Raw genomic sequence first — 20,191 nt, 5'->3', positions numbered from 1 at the left:
AGACCCACAGTCAGAAGAAACCTGATTTGATTGAAGTTTAAAGTTTAATCAAACTGAATAAATAGGTAAGGCTGTCTTGGTGAATAGAGTAAGTGAAGAAATAAGAGAAAGAACTGCTCAAGACTTGGGAAGACCAGGCACCGAATGAAGAAGACAAAGGAAGTTAGAATTCCAAGGTGAAGAGAGGGCACCAGTAGGTGCCTGGGAGAGGCCAAGGTGAGCCAGGGCTGAGAAAAAGTCCGAGGGGTCACCGGTGATCTCCCTGTGTCCGCCAAGGCTGATGACTTGAAGCCTTCTCTTCCCTGTGACTTTTATTATTCCTCTAGTTATTACATGATAATAAATACTGTAGTTCACTTTTTCATGTTGACAGTAATTATAGGATAATTATTTTTTCTCCTTAGATTTAACCATTGCTTTGTATTTAACCTCAAATACCTGTTGCCTGTGGGAGTAATATTACCATTTCATAGATATGAAAAATGAGACTTGCGCTGATGAGATGCACCTGCTGATTTGTGCATGGAATATCTATTGAAAATAGAAGAGTATAGTGGGTAATATTATGATAAATACCTGGAGCTTGGACTTAAATGATATTTAGTCTTTCGGTCGTATTTGCATATCACGAACAGGTGAAATGCCGTTAGTGATATTGCTCATTGTGAGGATAATGCTTTTTACTTGCTCAGGCATTTGAAAGCCAAACAAAGTAAAACACTATTATTCTAGTCATTGATTAGTCCTTGTTAAAATCCCACAAATAAAGAAGCTCTTCTGTCTGCTTCAGGAACATCCAGGGCTCAGTCCTGTTAAGGCCCTTAGGAACTGAGCTATGAGTTCCTGTTTGCTTCTGGGCCTTTCTTACCAGCCTTGAGATGTTGATGGCAGGGCTTGTGCTGTGCTCATTGCCCGTCTCCCACCACTGGTCCTTAGACAGAGCAAGTGCTCCAAAATTATTCTGTAAATGAATGATTGAAAGTAACCATATATGTAGTTTAAAATCGGGAAACTAAGTTTTAGATATAAGAGATTTAAGATTAGAGTCTGAGGGGGGTTTGTATTTAGACAATCCTTTATCTTCATCTCTCCTCAAAAGATCTTTAAAATGGATCTCTGCTTTTAAAAACACAATGGAGGCCGGGCGCGGTGGCTCAAGCCTGTAATCCCAGCACTTTGGGAGGCCGAGACGGGAGGATCACGAGGCCAGGAGATCAAGACCGTCCTGGCTAACGTGGTGAAACCCCGTCTCTACTAAAAAAAAAAACCAAAAAAGAAAAAACTAGCCGGGTGGGGTGGCGGGCGCCTGTAGTCGCGGCTACTCCGGAAGCTGAGGCAGGAGAATGGCGTGAACCCGGGAGGCGGAGCTTGCAGTCAGCCTAGATCGCTCCACTGCACTCCAGCCTGAGCGACAGAGCGAGACTCCGTCTCAAAAAAAAAAAAAAAAAAAAAAAAAAGATGATAATAATAATGGAAAGATGTCCTTTTTTTTCTCTTGAAATCACTGATCTTCTGACTCTTTTGCAATAACGATACCAAGAACCTGTTTGCTGAGCAGGTATTAAGTGCCAGATGCTGTGCTCAGCACTGCTGTATATGTGCTAAATCCTTTATGGCTTCATTTAACACTCATAATCCAAGAGGAGGCTGTTCAGATTATGTTAATTTTACAGATGAGAAAACAGGAAGATACCTCCAATATTCAGTGCACATTTATCCAAATACATTAGAAGGTACTTCTTCTTATGTGGACCCAACCCTCAAAGAGGTACATGGCTTGATGAGTGTAACATCAGGTGATTTCAGTCCTTACTGTCCTTGCAAAAGGGATACTTGAAGCGTGGAGGCTCTGAAAGGTTGTTACTTGCCCAGTTTTGCAGTCTGATAAATGCTAGAATTGAGAATTGAACCCACATCTGTCTCCCCTACCCCCTGACTGAACACTTCCACAGTCTGCCTTTTTAAACCAGATTCTACATTGATTTATATAGGACAAAGGTTGGCAAATTTTTCCTGTAGAAGGCCAGATAGTAAACACATACTTAAGGCTTTGGGGGCCATATGGTCTCTGTCACAACTACTTAACTCTACCATTGTAGTGCAAAAGCAGCTATAGACATTATGTAAACGGCTGTGTTCAATGAAACTATGTACACTGATATTGGAATTTCTTGTAACATATTCTTCTTTTGATTTTTTTCAGCTTTATGTAATATTGTAAAAAAAAAAAAAAGTTATTAGCTTGCTGGGGTCTTACCAAATAGATTGGCTGGATTTGACCCTTGTGCCATAGTTTCCTAATTCCTGATACCAAATATTCCAAAAAGAATCCAGTAAATGAAGTAATCATCTGTTTCATGACTCTATTTTCTTTCCCTAACTCTAAATTCATGAAACAAAATTGTGAAGGCCCATTTTCCCTGTTCTGTGTCTGTTTCATTGTAATGTGGCTGCTGGGAATTCACTGTTTTCTAGATAGATTGCAGCAATAACAACTAATGCTCTTTTGAAACTTTCCAGTGATTTCTCTTTCCCATAGTTATGTTGCAAGGGCAGGAGTCACTCTGATTTGTTTTTAATACCTCTATGATTCTCTTCGCTAGAATTTTAGTTATATTTGGCAGAATAAAGTTTTTTATTCTATAACTGGCTTTTAGTGAAGAAAAGGAAATTAGATGCAGATGACACGGGCCCTAAATACACCCGTCCCAGACATCAGCTCAGTTAACTGGGTACAAATTCCGGCTTTCCCATTGTGTTTGTTTTGATAGCCAGAGCCACTATCAGAGCAAGAAAGATGTTAGTCATGAAAGAAAAACAGTTTCATTTTGCACAAAACTTTATAAACATTGGGGAAAGGTGGAACACACAGAATTCAGTCTTGTAATCAGATACCGTGTTGCAAACTATGGACTTAAGAGTCAGATGAAGAAAAGTATGAAACTAGATTTGACTACACATAGATCTGTATCATGAGCGAACCTGGAAGCTTCTCAGTTTTACATAGGCATGCCTCTCTTTAGAACTCAAAAAGTTCTAATAAATATTTACTACTCAAATGTCACTTTTCTTGAACAAGGTAGAAACGTTCTTAGCTTGCTAGCTGGAACTACAGGCACCTACCAGCATGCCTGGCTAATTTTTTGTATTTTTAGTAGATACGGGGTTTCATCGTGTTAGCCAAGATGGTCTCGATCTCCTGACCTTGTGATCCGCCCACCTCAGCCTTCCAAAGCTCTGGGATTACAGGAGTGAGCCACCGCGCCCGGCCATTTTAAATTTTTTAAAGACAAATCTTTGGAATCAGTTGATATGATAATATTGTAATAATAAATGTATATTTGTATCTGGAGGTGCATAATATTTTGTCAATGCTACTAATGAAGGCATTTTTTTAAGGGAAAAATCAAAAATTTTAAGGATCTATCAGGGCTAGCCCATCTACTTTATGTTCTGTCAGTGCTATTTTCTGATTTTTTTGTTCTTGGCACATGCATAGAAGAAACAAACTAACCACTAAATTTTTAGCAGTTTCATGGCCTCTAGTTGCATGTCCTTATTTCTGAACACGGGTGTGAATTCTAAGAAAAGGGGAAACCAAATGTTCATAGAGCCCTTTTGAAAGTTGCATAGCACAGCCAAATGGTGTGCCATTTCTATGAGTGCTGTGACTGGATCCTCATGTGGGAAAGGCCTGGTGAGAAATGTATTCCTTCTGTACATGGACAGTCAAGTTAGAGGCTGTCTTACATAAGACCATATTTTTGAAGGTGAGATCAAGATTTATACATTTGACAATATTTCTCCCATAGGGTACCACAGTTTTCCATGCGTTTCTGTGACATCCTTTTTCCGTTATATTCTTGTTTGCCTAGATTTTAGAGCTTAATGTGTTTATGCCTGTGGATGGTAGCATGACTTATTCATGAATATTTAGAATTTTGTAAAGAAAGATGCACTTTGGAATGTTCTTTCTAAGAGCAGGCTACTTAGGTATTTGCCTGAAAATGTCTATAAAGTATTAGTATTAATCTTTCTCTTTTGCTCCTTTTCTTTTCTTCCCTGAATTTTTTCTCTTAAAACACACACACACACACACACAAAACATTATTATTGAGGATCCTAGAGATTAGGCATTTGGGAGATATCTCTTATTCCCTTGGAAACTATCTCCATAGTAAAAGTTCAGTAAACATTCTTCTTCGTATCCATGTCTTTTGCTGTCTTTTTTCTTTAGAGTTCATTCTCTCAGTGAGTTGTTTTGTTTTGTTTTGTTTTGTTTTGTTTTGTTTTCTTTTCTTTTCTTTTCTTTCTTTCACTCTGTCTCTCAGGCTGGAGTGCAGTGGTGCAGTCTCGGCTCATGGCAACCTCCACCTCTCAGGTTCAAGCGATTCTCCTGCCTCAGTCTCCTTAGTAGCTGGGATTACAGGTGCCCGCCACCACGCCCAGCTAATTTTTATATTTTTAGTAGAGATGGGGTTTCACCATGTTGGCCAGGCTGTTCTTGAAGTCCTGACCTCATGATTTGCCTTCCTTAGCCTCCCAAAGTGCTGGGATTACAGGCGTGAGCCATCCTGCCTGGCCTCAGTAAGTAGTTTTTAAATGCCAGACATGGAGTATACAGTGCTAAGTGGGCTAGATGTAGCCCCTGACTTCCTAGAGCTTACAATAAATCATGGTAGAAAATATAAATTAAACAAATAATCACAAAATTCATAATTAATTCATTGCATTGCATTGTAATAAGCACTAAAGATTAAAGCATAGAGAAATGTGAGTTATTTAATCAAAGGGGCATTTATAGTCAAAGGGTCCAAGGAAGACTTCCATGAAGTGACTTAATATGAATCCTGTAAAATGAGTACATTGGTTTTATATGAAAGGGTTTAAGAACAGATCCCAGAGTAGGTGCCTTAAGGCTGGAGGAGCTCAGTAGTTAGGAAGGGAAAGAACACCACTGTGGTTTCTGTGTAGGTCATATTTCAGCTGCAGTGAGAGAACATCTGATATATGAATGCAGGAGATTACATTCTTGCATTGATGTGTATATACCATTTCCTAACAAGAACCATTGTTGGTTTGTCATCTACTTGATAATTTTTTAAATATTCATCTTATTATTTAACTACATGCAATTGATTGTGTTTCACCATCAAAAAGTCTGGAGGATTCTGCCTAAATTCTGCCTATGGATAATTATGCTTTGAACCAAAATAATTCTTACATGAAAGATAGGGACCAGTCTAATCCTGATTAGTGATTTTTTCCTACGTTCCGTTCAGATATATTTGTAAAGAGTCTGCAGCATTTTGAGAAAGTTTGTGTTTATTATTGCCTGTCACAACAACATAACATAAAACATAATATATATTAAATAGAAGATAAATTTGTAGAATTTCAAGAAATTAAAATAACAGTTAAAATCTAGTTTGACATTATACTTTCTGCATTATTTTCTGGTGTTTCCTTAAAATATATATACATTTGGAATTTGACCATAAGCTGTGCTGACTGCTTTGTTTTTGCTTTTTGCCTACTTTAGTCTAATGGGATCGCAGCCATCATTGTTATTTTGGTGTTACTGCTACTCCTGGGGATCGGTTTGATGTGGTGGTTTTGGCCCCTTTGCTGCAAAGTGGTGAGTAAGAAGGATTTGCAACTCCACTTAAAAAAAATTAGAAAAATGTAAAGTAAGGTCTGAAATGTGAATAAATGCCATGTTACTCAATAACAGCAAAGTTTCAGTTTGCAAAATGAATTTTGTCTTCACTACTATAATAAATTATAGAAAACATGCAGGGTCAGTAAATATTTATTTAAAAAATTCATCTAAAAAGCACTTTAAAATCAGGTTTGTGGGAAGAGGGGGAGAAAAAAATAGGGGAGGTAGTTGGGATAAAGGGTATTTTCCTTCAAGTGCAAGAGAAATTCAAGTAAATTGATGTTTTATTTTGGGTTCATTGAGAGGAGCTGATAATTTGTCAGTTTTTTTAAGTGCTCATTAAATTATTCATTTCCTCTTTGAACGGTCTGCCATTTCAGGACCTTCTCTGTTTGCTACTGAAAAATACTTGTTCAGAAATTAGTCATGCACAATTGTCAGCTAAACTGCTACTTTTGGAGTAATGACGAGGAGTTTCAGTTTGTGTCATTCTTGTGTGTTTGTATAAAGCCTGTGAAAGAATATGGGTGTGTATCAGTTATCTATTGCTGCTGTAACAAATTGCCACACATATGTTGATTAAAAGCAACACAAATTTATTATCTAACAGCTGTCTAATCACAGCTTTCACATGAGTCTCACTGGGTTTACCTGGACTAAAAGGTGTTGGCAGGGATGTGTTTCTTTCTGAATGCTCTAGGGAAGAAGCCATTCCTTTGCCTTTTCCAGCTTCTATAGGCTACTCACATTCTTTGCCTCATACCCCCCTTTCCCCATGTGCAAAGCCAGAGGTGTTGCATCTTTTCGAACATTTTTCTGTGGTCACATCTCCCTGTAACTCCGAACCCAGCTGGGGAAGGTCCTCCAGTTTTAAGGAACCATGGGATTAGTTTGGACACACCTAGATAATCCAGGATCATCTCTCATCTCAAGATCCTGAACCTTAATCACTTCTGCAAAATCCCTTTTGCCATCAAGATAACATATTCACAGTACCAGGTAATTAAGTTATGGACATGTTAGTGGGGGGGCATCATTCTACACATTTCAAGCAATCCAATTTAGATTGTTCAGGTTTCATAGAAAAAAAATTATCTTAAGGAAGCCCTCTTCCAAATCATGCCTACTACTTATTTTGAGAATTTTCCTTTTATTACAAGCACATTATGTAGAACTTAATATTCTGTAGCTCATGGTAATGTTTTACATAATACTGCAAGACTGCCTTTTCCTCCCTGCTCTCGTGTTTGCTGACTGATTTCATCATCCTTGCAATTTCAGATGGGCTTTGTTTTAGCCCTGCATTTATTATTAGTTGTACTTCAGTTTGCTTTCATGAGGCAACTTTACAATTCTTTATCTCAGAGCAGTTGGCCCATGGAGGAGGCATACAGTTAACTCAGATAACAGTAGAGACAAGAAGCATCCTGTCTCTTTGCTGAACTAATCAGTTTCCTGCCATAGCAATTTATGCTCAGTTTCCTGTTGTGATCTTGATTATCTAGTTATGGCTATTTTAGGGTGACTAGCATTCTTGAGTATCACATTAAAAAGCAAAAAGATGCCCTAATGTAATTTGTCTTCCTTGGTTTTTTAATTTAAAGTTTGCAGTGGTGCATTCCCCCACCTTTTTTTTTTTATCACTTTGCAATTTCATTTAGCATTGACCAGAGGGCTCAGAAGTGTCAAAGTGTATGATTATTTTTTAATTTTTAAATTTTTTAAATTATACTTTATGTTCTAGGGTACATGTGCACAACGTGCAGGTTTGTTACATATGTATACATGTGCCATGTTGGTGTGCTGCACCCATTAACTTGTCATTTACATTAGGTATAACTCCTAATGCTATCCCTCCCCCCTACCTCCTCCCCACAATAGGCCCCAGTGTGTGATGTTTCCCTTCCTGTGTCCAAGTGATGTCATTTTTCAGTTCCCAGCTATGAGTGAGAACATGCGGTATTTGGTTTTCAGTTCTTGCAATGGTTTGCTGAGAATGATGGTTACCAGCTGCATCCATGTCCCTACAAAGGACACGAACTCATCCATTTTTATGGCTGCATAGTATTTCATGGTGTATATGTGCCACATTTTCTTAATCCACTCTGTCATTGATAGACATTTGGGTTGATTCCAAGTCTTTGCTATTGTGAATAGTGCTGCAATAAAGATATGTGTGCATGTGTCTTTATAGCAGCATGATTTATAATCCTTTGGGTATATACCCAGTAATGGGATGGCTGGGTCAAATGGTATTTCTAGTTCTAGATCCTTGAGGAATCGCCACACTGTTTTCCACAATGGTTTAACTAGTTTACAGTCCCACCAACAGTGTAAAAGTGTTTCTATTTCTCCACATCCTCGCCAGCACCTGTTGTTTCCTGCCTTTTTAATGATTGCCATTCTAACGGGTGTGAGATATCTCATTGTGGTTTTGATTTGCATTCCTCTGATGGTGAGTGATGATGAGCATTTTTTCATGTGTCTGTTGGCTGCATAAATATCTTCTTTTGAGAAGTGTCTGTTCATATCCTTTGCCCACTTTTTGATGGGGTTGTTTGTATTTTTCTTGTAAATTTGTTTGAGTTCTTTGTAGGTTCTGGAAATTAGCCCTTTGTCAGATGAGTAGATTGCAAAAATTTTCTCCCATTCTGTAGGTTGCCTGTTCACTCTGATGGTAGTTTCTTTTGCTGTGCAGAAGCTCTTTAATTTAATTAGATCCCGTTTGTCAATTTTTAAAAAAAGACATATGCAAAATGAAATGTGCTCAAATATGGGTTTTGACCATCATTTTGGATATTAAGGAGAGGAACCAATCATCAGGTGACTAGATCAGAGACTAGGCACATGGGACTCTAAAGCCTTGGACTCTGCAGGTCTCAAATCATGGAGTTACTTTCTACAAGGCATAAAGGGGGCCCTTTAATGGTGGAGTATCAGGATGTCAGAAAGGCTTCCTATCCTCAGAAACATCCTGGATGTTTATTAATTTCCTCACCTTATTTAATAGAGGAGACCACCTTTATTTTACCCTTAGAAATATAGATTAAAAAGCAATAGCCCTTATAAGTTCATATACGTATGAACTTACATTTATACCTAGGTATAAGTGAATGGTAGCAAATGTTTCCTAAAGTAGATTTTAAAGCAGGAAGAAAGGAGAGGTGAACTTGTGAATTCAGCCCTTGGTTAATGTTGATTATGTAGTAGATGTCAGTACTGTGCTAGGAACTGGGGATACAAAAATGCTTATACTATGATATGGAAATTCACATTTTAATATGGAAACATAAAAATGTGTGCAAATAAGTGTAAATGGAAGGTAATTGAAGTCCCAATAGCGATGTGTGTAAAGAACCGTAGAAACATAAAGGAGGAAGGGTTTGCCAAGACTACAGGGAGCATTTCAGAGAAACCTGGTTGACCTGATGACCCCCAATTCAGTTCTGAGTCATGAATAAGATGTTGGCAGTTCTTGAAGGACATTTCAGATGAAGTGCATGTGGAATCATGAGTTATTCTGATTGCTTTTAGAAGTGCTAGGCTGAGACCTACTGTGCTAGGTGAATGATGGTTTGGGTTTTGGCATGAACCCATTGGGGAGGACCTCCTATGTCTTGTAATAGAAAGTCTGATCTCTTCCCAGGGATGATGAGAAGCCACTGGAGAGATTCGACCAATCTAATTACCTGAAAGAAACTTTGCTGGCTTCAGAGTAGTGCTAAAGTCTAGTCCTGACAAAAACTATTTAAGACTGTATCCAACTGAGTTCCATTAACAATGGAAATGGAAAGGCAGTGACAGATATTGCACCTTAAGTATGGCCAGAACAAAGGACTTCTAACAAAGTATAGATAGCTGGAATCTTAAGCTGAAATTAAGTGAACTAGAGAAAAATGAAGACATGATGTAAAAAGGAGATAGTGTGATGATAACCTTGTGGAAAAAGATCTTGAGTTTTCAGAGGGTATTATAGTACAATTGCAGGGTGTTTATCTTATTTTGTTCCTTTTAGATTATATATTTGTGCAATGCTGAAATTAGGATGTGACCATTTAAGTAATTCTTAGTAGTGTTAAATTATTGGGGATCAATTTGACTTTGACTATCATTCCTAGCAATGAACTTTTTAGTAGAAAATGAAATTCATCTGTTTCAACATGGTGTTGGGCAAATGTCTTTTTGCTTGAATGGATTTTAAGAACTAGTGGCAAATATTTAAATCTAATCTTTCAACTGAAACATGACTAAAGAACTTAAAATGTCTTTTCTTAGGCACATTTATGGTGTGTCAGCTGTCCACCTCTGTGAGCGTCATATGCTCAGGAGCTCTTATCGATACAGAGAACATGTAAAGAAAACTCCCTGAACAGAAGTCTCAATATCTGTCACATATTCTTCATCTAGTCATTTCATATTTTATAAAATGACAAAATATGAAATACTCAGTCATATTTTATAACATGACTGAATCATTCAACATCCACAGTTTAAAATCTCATAGACCTCTAATCAATGAGTCAGTGATGACAATGTTACTTGTATTTTAGACAGTGATTCTCAGGTCTTTTTTTCTTTTTTTCTGCCTCAAATAACAGCAAGTCTTTCCGAACAGTGGCTGCCAGGTTTCCAATGGTGGCAATTCTCCCAGAGAGGAAGGGGGTTTGGTTAGACTGAGGCAGCTCCAGAGGTCATGCAGTTTGGAAGAGCCTCCTTCAACAAAGTGGATAAAGATCCCTAAAGACATCCAGGCTTAATTCCTGGAACCTTGTAATGTTACCTGATACAGCAAGAGGGACTTTGAAGATGGGATTAAATTAAAAATTTTGACATTATTCAGGGTGATCTAGATGGGTCATAAATGAAATCCAAGACTTATAAAAGGGAGACAGAGGGAGATTAGACTATTGATGGAAAGAAGGCAATGTAACCATAGAGGCAGAGATTGGAGCAATGCAGCCACGAGCCAAGGAATGCTGGCAGTCACTTGAAGCTGGAAGAGGCAAGAAACAAATCCATCCCTAGAGACTGCAGGAGGAACCAGCTTTGCCAACACCTGATTTTTAACCCTGTAAGACTCACTTCAGACTCCAGACTTTCAGAAGTATTAAAAAAAGTTTCTGTGGTTTTAAGACACTAAGTGTATGATAATTTGTTATAGCAGCAAGAAGAAACCTATATATTTCTTGACCGTTTCTGATATTCCCCAGAGTTGGGGAATTTTTGTTTTCAGACAAACTCATTACAAAAAAGAAAAGAAAACAAAAACCCTGAACTTTTTATAGGGTACAAGCAATTGCAAAATGAGAGGCAATGAAATATTCTTCAAAATATTTGCAATGGTACCAAGGCTATTAAAACCAATATGCATCCTTTAAAATTAGAATAACCCCTCTGTTTTGTAACTTTGAAGATAGTATGCATAATGCTTCCTATACTGAATAGAATTTACGTACTATCTTAGAGCAACAAGGGATTTTTGGAAGCAACAGGTTTACAATTTTCAGAAGTGTCTCACGCATATATGTTATTAGAATCATTTGACGACAGAGATCCATGGACAGCTTTCTCAGGGGTGAAATGATTTGCTAGAGGAGCCAGTACAATTTTATTCATATTCAGATATTGAACTATTGAACCCCTTAAAAGCTAGAAATTGACCATCACTCTATGAAGGAAAGCCAAAAATTTGAACATTTGACTAATTACTGTGTCTGTGAAACTATAATATATACCTGGTTAGCTGTACAAGTTTTATATCAGGAAAAAGAAACATATCAAAGTCAGAAACATCCCTTCTGTGATGTTTTATATTAAATTTTTAGCCAAAATTTTTATAACATCACCCTGTCAGGTGAGCAAATGTTACCTTTTTGGTGATACTTAAGTAAAAATTATAATTAGATAATGATTTATGTATTATTTGTTTAAAATCTCTCTCCCGTTATAGACTAATAATTTCATGAAGGCAGGTACTGTGTGTATTCTGCCCATCATTGTAAACCAGGCATGTTGCATGGTGAATACTTATTATTGAATGCATCTTCTTGACCTATCCCAATTCTTAAAATTGAGAAAATTGATACTGCTTTACTTGGAAATCAAATTCAAAATAGAGTACCTTTTTGCTGGTTATAGTAAACAATTCTGTCAATTATGGAGAAGTATTGTGCTTGAGAAAATTTATGATACAATCACTCTTGACATATTTTTCATTGACTTCATTTAAACTTTGTTCTGTATAATATATGTACAATGGGAAATGTGGCCTTTGTAATCATTTTTAGTAGGAACTAAGATACAACTACATAAGAATTTCTTAATTGTAATGAAACTCTGAAGTAGAAGCGGTTTAACTTTTGTCTAGTTGCTGCTACATATACTCCACAGGGATGTCTCACCTGAGAATTGTGAACTTATATGGAAAAAAAATACATCTTTCTTTTTCCTTCTAACTGAAATTCATCATTTTTTCATTGACTAATTTTTTACCCTGCCCACAAAAATATTAACAGTTATGAAAACTGTCACCAGCAGCAATCACATGTATCCCATATCACATTTATAGTTGCTCAGATGTTTTTTTTAAGAGTCAGGTTCTCTGTCACTCAGGCTGGAGTGCAGTGGCATGATCATAGCTCACTGCAGCCTAGAACTCCTGGGCTTAAGAGATCCTCCTATCTCAGCCTCAGCCTCCCAAGCATCAGGGAATATAGGCATGCACCATAACTTGTGGCTACTGTTCAGATATCTTTGAAATGTGTTTTACAGGCATTGCTACTTTAAAATTATGATAGTTTCTAGACCTATTACAAGAGCTTATTATTTAATGAGTTAATAAAGAAACATACATATTTCCATATCTCATATTTTAAAAAATAAATTTGAAAATTACATTTCAATATGATTGGGGTCCTTTAACTTAGGACCCTTTTAAATTCTAAGTTAAAATGCCTTTTAACTTAGAATAATTATTATGGGAACTGGTCCATAGATTCACCAGACTGCTAAGGACAATGGAGTAGTCCATTTTTACACTCCTATAAAGAACTGCCTGAAACTGGGTAATTTATAAAGAAAGCTTTAATTGACTTACAGTTCTGCGTAGCTGGAGAGGCCTCAGGAAACCTACAATCATGGCAGAAGGTGAAGAGGAATCAAAGACCTTCTTCAGGAAGAAGGAAAGAGAGGCCTAGTAAGAGCAGGGAAAACTGCCTCATTAAACAATCAGATCTCGCGAGAGCTCGCTCACTATCATGAGAACAGCATGGGGGAAACCACCCCCATGATTCAATCAGCTCTCACCCTGGTCCCTCCCTCAACATGTGGGGATTATAGGGATTACAATTCGAGATGAGATGTGGGTAGGGACACAGAGCCAAACCTTATCAAGGGGCATATAATAAAAAAGATTAAGGAAAAACTCCTGCCATAGAAGATCTGGTCAGACAAGATGCTTTTAAAATGAAAATATGAGAATATTTTTAAATTTTAAATCTTTCGGTTCATACTAAAGACTGTTTTCAAGAATGACAGAGATGTGTTGTCATTTAAATGTTGCAGATAGTGTCCTCTGTGTGTCTGGGCTTTCCATACAAAAGTATAAATCTAAACCAATGATATTTGGAGACCTTTATCTAGTAAGCCTTATAAAAAAGGAGCCTTATGTACATTTGAATATTTAGGCACTACCATTAATGAATGATAGATTGTGTTCAGTTTTCAAACTGTTCCATGAAGGGAAAAGTTCTCATTTTTTTAAAAATTATGTCTTAACATCTGTTTAAGAGTCTGTATCCTGTTCATTGACTATCCTTCCTTATATCCATCCTCTATAACTGCCTTTCTTTAACAAAGCCGTCATCAGCATCCTATCTTTTTCCCTAGGTTAAAAAGGCAGGAGGCATTAAAACAAAACTTATCCTGTTTTGAATTGTTAGTTACATCAGAAATTATGGGTGTTTTCATCATTGTTTAGATTAGAGGATATTTTGAGGTAAGAGCAAATTTGTTTTACTAATCAGGACAGGAGAAATGACAGTCCTATAGTTGCATAGTTTGGGGTAACCAGACAGTTCAGATGAATTACAGATGAGGTGGCAAACAAAGGCTTTCTGGAGTGTTGTCAATTAGATTGTGTTATACAGCTGCAAATAAATACCTGAGTATGCTGAAAGTGACAAATATTCACTTGCTTTAGTGTCCTTGGCCAGTGTTCTGAGCCTCAAGGGAAAATTGCAAATTCATTTTTCTTTAGTGCATTTAAGACATTGCATAAAGATCTCATAAATTTTAATTTAAAAGACCATTTACAAATGGTCTTTTTTATATTTTTAAAGCCCAATTTGCCTATAAGTAAGTTGATCTCACGCTACGAGGATATGTCTAGCTGGAACTCTATAGAATCATTTTCTTAGCCAGCAACAGCTGTGCTGTTCTTTTCTAAATAGTAATAATGCTGTACATTGCACTTGTTTTTTATTGTTGAGGAGGGCTCCTGGTACCTTTGTTGAGGTACTTTGAGATTTCTTTTTTGGAATGCACAATAAAATAGAAGTAATTTAAATTTTAATATGCCTTCCTTATACCATTAATTAAAATGATTTATGTTTGATTGCCTTCTTGAAATAGAGTGTGATGTTAGGTCTTACTGCTTTCATGGTGATGTTTTCCAACAGAGCATCTTTTACGAAATAGTATCAAACTCATCCTGGTCTCAGTTTATTTGCTTTGACAGAAGCACCTTTACTTAACTCCTGGCAGAATACACACTGTTCTTCTCAGTCCTCATTTAGCATTCTAAATTACATTTATTGTCCAGATTTCAGGCTACTTATTTACTTGTTCAAAGTAGAACTATTTGATCATTGATGAGTTTGTCAAGGAGGAAGAAAAAGCAGAGGAAGAGATAACTTGAATCATATTTTGGTCAGGATGTTGAAGGCTAGATGTTGAAGTTAGATACATTGTGGGATTCAGAAAAGCAGGACCTCGCAAGCAATAACATAAGAACTATGTGTTTACGTGTGTCAAAAGAAAGGCATTTTACTTCCTCTCTCATCTTATCAAAAAGAAAAGGGAGAATGAAAGGAAGACCCCCATATATTTTAAACAAATTCTTGTAAATACTAAGAATGTTTCTCTATTGTCTAGGTCCCTAGGCACCTAGATGACATTGCTGATAAATTGGGCATTTTTTTTTGTCACTGGCAAAAATCAGTTCCGAAATACTACTTGGTCTACAGTCATTGTACAATATCTTTTTTTTAATCCAAGGCAATTCAATGTTGACAGTTCTTTTCACTCTTTTCTGAATATTGGAACATATGATTGCATCAAGCTGGCTGCAGGCTCCAGTGCTGACATTTTTTAGCGCAAAGAATGCCCATATCACTCGAACATTTGAAAAGTGTTAATGAGCAGATCAAAAGGACTGTTGCCTGAAGCAGCTAACTTTTTTTTTTTTTTAAGAAATCGGCTGTCTTCCAAACTGAAATCTTCATTCTAGCAGCTAAGTAGATGAGATGTAATCCTCCCTGATGATGATAATAACAAATGAAAAAAAAATTGGAGAAGAATCAAACTCTGCATATGGTTCATAAAGTGGTGAAAGTGTTTTCCAGAATCTTCAATACAGAGCTGAAGGATGCTAAGTGGAAAAAATTCTGGCAACTAGGCAATATTATGCCTTTTAAAATCTGCAAATTCTCATAAAATATGGTGCATATGAATACATTCTTTTCTGAAATGAATGTGTATTCTTGCACTATTTGATATAAGAATGGGATGCTCATGACTCTAGTTTTTAATGTATTTTTACTAACAGTAAATCTTTCTTTTCTCCTGAACTAGTTTTACTGAAATGTAGGAATGTCAGTTGAACACAGATTTTTGCCATTTTTGGCTTTTGAGCCAAATGGCTTCAGATTATTTTCACCCTTCTTTGTTACTCATGAGGTTGTGTGGCAGAGTGGAGAGAGGGAGCGTTTTGAAACATCACAAGAAAACCATTTTGTTTTTTGTCCCCAAATTTTTATGTGGGTGACATTGGGCATATTAGCTAAATGTTGTATCTATATAAAATGGTGATAAACTCTATCTTACATAGTTATTAAAAGTTTTAAATGTAACTACCTGTGTAATTATCTATCGTCTATCTATCCATTCATTCATCCATCCATCCACCCATCCATTCATCCATCCGTATATCCATCCATCCATCCACCCATCCATCCATGCAAGTAAGTAAGAACTACTCAACAGATCATAGGCTTTTTCTTCTGCACCCTTTCCCTTTGCAAACTAAACCTTATTTTAAAAAGATGTCATATGGCAGAAGTTGAATTCAGAGTTTGGAGATAGGTGGACTTGGTCCTCGGTTTGAATCCTATTTCTGTGTTTTCTCTTTGTATGTATTTGGGCGAGTTATTGAAGTTAGACCTTTCCTCTCCTTATATTTAAAATGAGGATAAATATAGTGATTACACAGAGTTATTATGAAAATAAGAGAACTATAGAGACAGCGTATGTGGCATCTGGCAGCACCAATAAAGGGTGGTTCTTGTTAATAGTGTTAACAACACACAGATGAGCCTTAGCTCTGGTTCAGTTTCTGAAGGTGCTGTTATTTGTTGGGATGGTGGTTGTGTCTCTTAATTTACCAGATCAAAATTTGATTTAGGTAGAGCTTTGAGGGCTTTGTTTTCATTATTAACAATGTAGAAAATATACTTGTCAGGAGTTTATTTCACTTTAAATTTATAATAAATCATGAATTATTCACACAAAAGAATAATGGCATGCTACTGAAAAGAACTCTAATGTTCTTTTCTGGAATAAGGTGAATACAATTGCATATAGACATATGGCCATATTTAGCCATGGAAAGGCATAGAGACAAAAACCTGGTGGAAACATTGTAATATGTAATTTTTATCATTTTATAAGATTGTCATTTTGACAAGGACTTACAGTTAATCCAATTTATTTCCCAGATGAAGAAACTTAGTATATTTCTATCTCCCCTTCTACAGTTGAGTTATCTGACTTTATTGATTGAGGAAAAAATGTAGTGCTTCATTTTCTTAGGGACTAGTAATACTTCGTTTCATGTAAATCTATCTGTTTATTATTTTTGTATATATTTCCTCAATATTTTACTTACACATTTGGAAACCAGCTATAATTTTTTGTGAACATTCTCAGTTCCATCAATTTCATTTTCAGTATATTTTTAGTACCTTCAGTATCTGCTGTGTGCAGAGCACTTTATTAGGCATGATGGCATGTGGTAAATGTGGAGAAATGATTATTGTCATTAAGAAATTTGTAATTTTAAGTGATAATTTAAAAATGGCAAAATCAACATATAAACCCAAATTAATGAGGCATAAATGGTTCAACTGTGCAGCAACATATACTTTAAAAAGTTTTGTCTTCTAGATGCAACAACAGGAAGTTAGTGGGCTACTCTGTGAAGGCTGGTTGGGATGTAACAGGAAAATGATCATTGTATTTGGGGGAAGCACCAGGATCATCAGGCTGGCTAGAGAGGAGGTGCATGCAGGGGGATGTTTGTAGGTACATGTTAGGCCTTAACTGTGGAGGGACTGACACCATGCTGAGGCATTTTAACAATGAGAACAGAAAAACTGGCTCATGTGTATGTGCTGCAAAAGGGGCTTTGATACGTTATCTTGCAGTTTGTATTAGATAAAGGATCTCCAGTGAAGAGAAGGAATGTAAAGATGTCTCCCATGATACTATGTGAGTTTGACAACAGTGGTCATATGGGGATTTTAAATTGAAATTCAGTTTTCCCATATCGTTGTTAAACTGGATGCTGTATGGGATAATGAATATGACATTTTAAAAAAGGAAGAGTTATGGAGAGGGATGTTGAGTAATTCTCAGGAGAATGTAATACAGAACAGGGTTGGGGATACTATTTATGTCCTCAGAAATTTATATAACAATGCAAGATGTACATGGAATAAGAAGAGTAAATTTGAAGTCCTCATGATGAAATGAAAATGAGTTCAGATATATTATTCTCAGACTTAGTGGAATGGAAGGATGTACCTTGATCTTTTTCTAGTGAGAGAACTCCAGAGGGTCGTTTATGGAAATTCACAAAACTAAGAGTGGAAGCATTACTTGTAAGGCCTTTCCACGAAAATTTAGTAATTTATTGATTCAAATTGTGAACACTGGGACAATTTATTCATTTTTTTTTTACCAGGAAATGGTGGATTAAGCTTCTGTTAGAAGAATATTGACCTGGCTACATAGGTTAAAATGGGGAATCAGTTGGAGATAGAGAAATAAGTTAGATGTCTAATTTAACTACAAGTAGAGCATTTAGTCATTGATGCAAAATGGCTATGGTAATTACAACCATCAATAAATTTTGTGAATATAATTAAAATTCTTAGAATGGGGTGGTGAGAAAAGATGGGGATGCATCTCCTTTGTCTGAGCACCATTCATTTATTTCTAATGGCTCAGCCATACTTAAAATGTTATCAGTTCTAGAAACCACACTTTGAAATATTGATCAAATCAATATGTGCTAAAAAAAAAAAAACAAACAACAACAAAAAAAAAACTGACCAAGATAACCAGATAACTCAGAACTATCTCATGAGAAATGTTTGATATATTTAGGTTCCAGATTGGTAGACTCAATAGATACATGGTAACTATCCCAGCATTCAAAAATAGGAACTGGTCTCCTCTGAAAGAAAGAGTGCGTGCGTGTGTGTGTGTGTGTGTGTGTGTGTGTGTGTGTGTGGTGTATTGCCAGACTCTAGGATCAAGATTAAAGACTGGAAACTACAGAGTGGGAAGTGCTTTGGCTTCATTTGGAGGAAAAACTTTCAAATGATGTGGGTTCCTTGCCAATGGACTGAATTGCTTTGTAAGGTAGTGGATTTCTCTTTATTGCAGTAATTCAAACATAGTTAGACTACAACTTGGTGGAAGTTTTCAAAGTATTGAAGTTTTGATTGTGTATGCATTGGAGGAGTTGAAACAATGTTGTACTAGATACATTTAAGGTACAAAGAATCTTGAGAATATGCTTTTAGGAGTGACCGGGGAAGATGAAAAGAATCCCTTCTGCCGGGCGCGGTGGCTCAAGCCTGTAATCCCAGCACTCTGGGAGGCCGAGACGGGCGGATCACGAGGTCAGGAGATCGAGACCTTCCTGGCTAACACAGTGAAACCCCGTCTCTACTAAAAATAATACAAAAAACTAGCCGGGCGAGGTGGCGGGCGCCTGTAGTCCCAGCTACTCGGGAGGCTGAGGCAGGAGAATGGCGCAAATCCGGGAGGCGGAGCTTGCAGTGAGCTGAGATCCGGCCACTGCACTCCAGCCTGGGCGACAGAGCGAGACCGTCTCACAAAAAAAAAAAAAAAAAAAAAAAAAAAAAAAAAAAAAGAATCCCTTCTTCCCTTGTCCTTCCCTCTGCAGTCCATCTCCTTCCTTCCCTTTCTCCTTTTTCACTCTCTCAATTTGTTTCTTCCTCTCTTCTCTCCCTTTCTTCCTGCCCTTTTCCCTCTCTTCCTAATTTCCCTTTCTTCATTCTTCCCTCTCTTTCTTTGTCCCTTCCTCCCTCCTCTTCTCTCCCCTTCTCACTTCTTTCCTTTTCCTCTCTTCTTAACTTTCCTTACTTCCTTGAAGGTCTAATTTGTGCTAGACATTCTATTAAATACTAGAAAGGTAGTGAGGAGCAAAGCAGATGTAACACCTGTTCCCGTGAAACTGACTATTTCTTTGTAGATAAAATTAATAAACTTACCCCTTTTTTGGTAGATAAAATAATAAACTTGGATAAATTCTAGGAGAGAACAATGCATCTGTGCATATCAAGAGAATCATATATGCTTTGGGAAAATAGGGAGAATTCATCAGGGAGAAAGGAAGGTGGGGGATATTTCAAAGAATGTATTGGGCATGGAAATGGTTTGGTAAAGTCATTAGAAGGGAGAAAAGAGATTATGGATTATGCCAACTTTTTGAAGCTGCAACTGAAAAAAGTTATTCACTTGAACGGAACAGGGAAGATTGGAAGGAGTGTTAGCTTTTAAATGAAGATGGTTAAGTTAGCTTTGATTTTGTTATAAAATGCTAGCAGATTTGGTTTTCATTAATTGTTTTGGACATGCAAGTTCATAGTCATATGACATGCTTTCTTTTTTTATAGAAGAAATATATCTGCAGTTGGATGAACTTATTTTGTTTTATTATTGTATTATTTTAAATCTTAATTCTCTACTGGCATTTATTTCTGGGCTAATTATAAAAAGTCATAAAGTTTTATCTTTCACGATTACCAAAATCTACTGGAATTTTGTGATTATTGAAAAAATAAAATTGAATTAAATAAAAGAATTAAATAGAAATAATGGCTTTTTTGTAACATTCAAAGGGAGATTCAGTCAAATTTAATTACTGTCTAGTTGTATCTGTATTTTCGTCATTATTGTCTGTGTATTTTTTCCCTGAGGTTTGAATCTAAACTAAAA

The 20,191-nt window shown here is 36.6% G+C and overlaps 1 protein-coding gene across 2 annotated transcripts in view; it reads left to right on the top strand.

The window, feature by feature from the left end:
• LOC105463307 (ANTXR cell adhesion molecule 2) overlaps positions 1-20,191 on the top strand; it is a 154,373-nt gene that overhangs the window by 59,195 nt on the left and 74,987 nt on the right. For both annotated transcript variants that reach the window (XM_011710333.3, XM_011710332.2), the window contains exon 12: positions 5,543-5,638. In XM_011710333.3, the coding sequence (XP_011708635.1) occupies positions 5,543-5,638 (96 nt within the window). The remainder of the gene's footprint in view (positions 1-5,542; positions 5,639-20,191) is intronic.

The sequence above is a fragment of the Macaca nemestrina genome, chromosome 3 (genome assembly GCF_043159975.1).
Source record: "Macaca nemestrina isolate mMacNem1 chromosome 3, mMacNem.hap1, whole genome shotgun sequence".
Lineage (NCBI taxonomy): Eukaryota > Metazoa > Chordata > Mammalia > Primates > Cercopithecidae > Macaca > Macaca nemestrina.
This window is presented reverse-complemented; position numbering and strand designations above follow the sequence as displayed.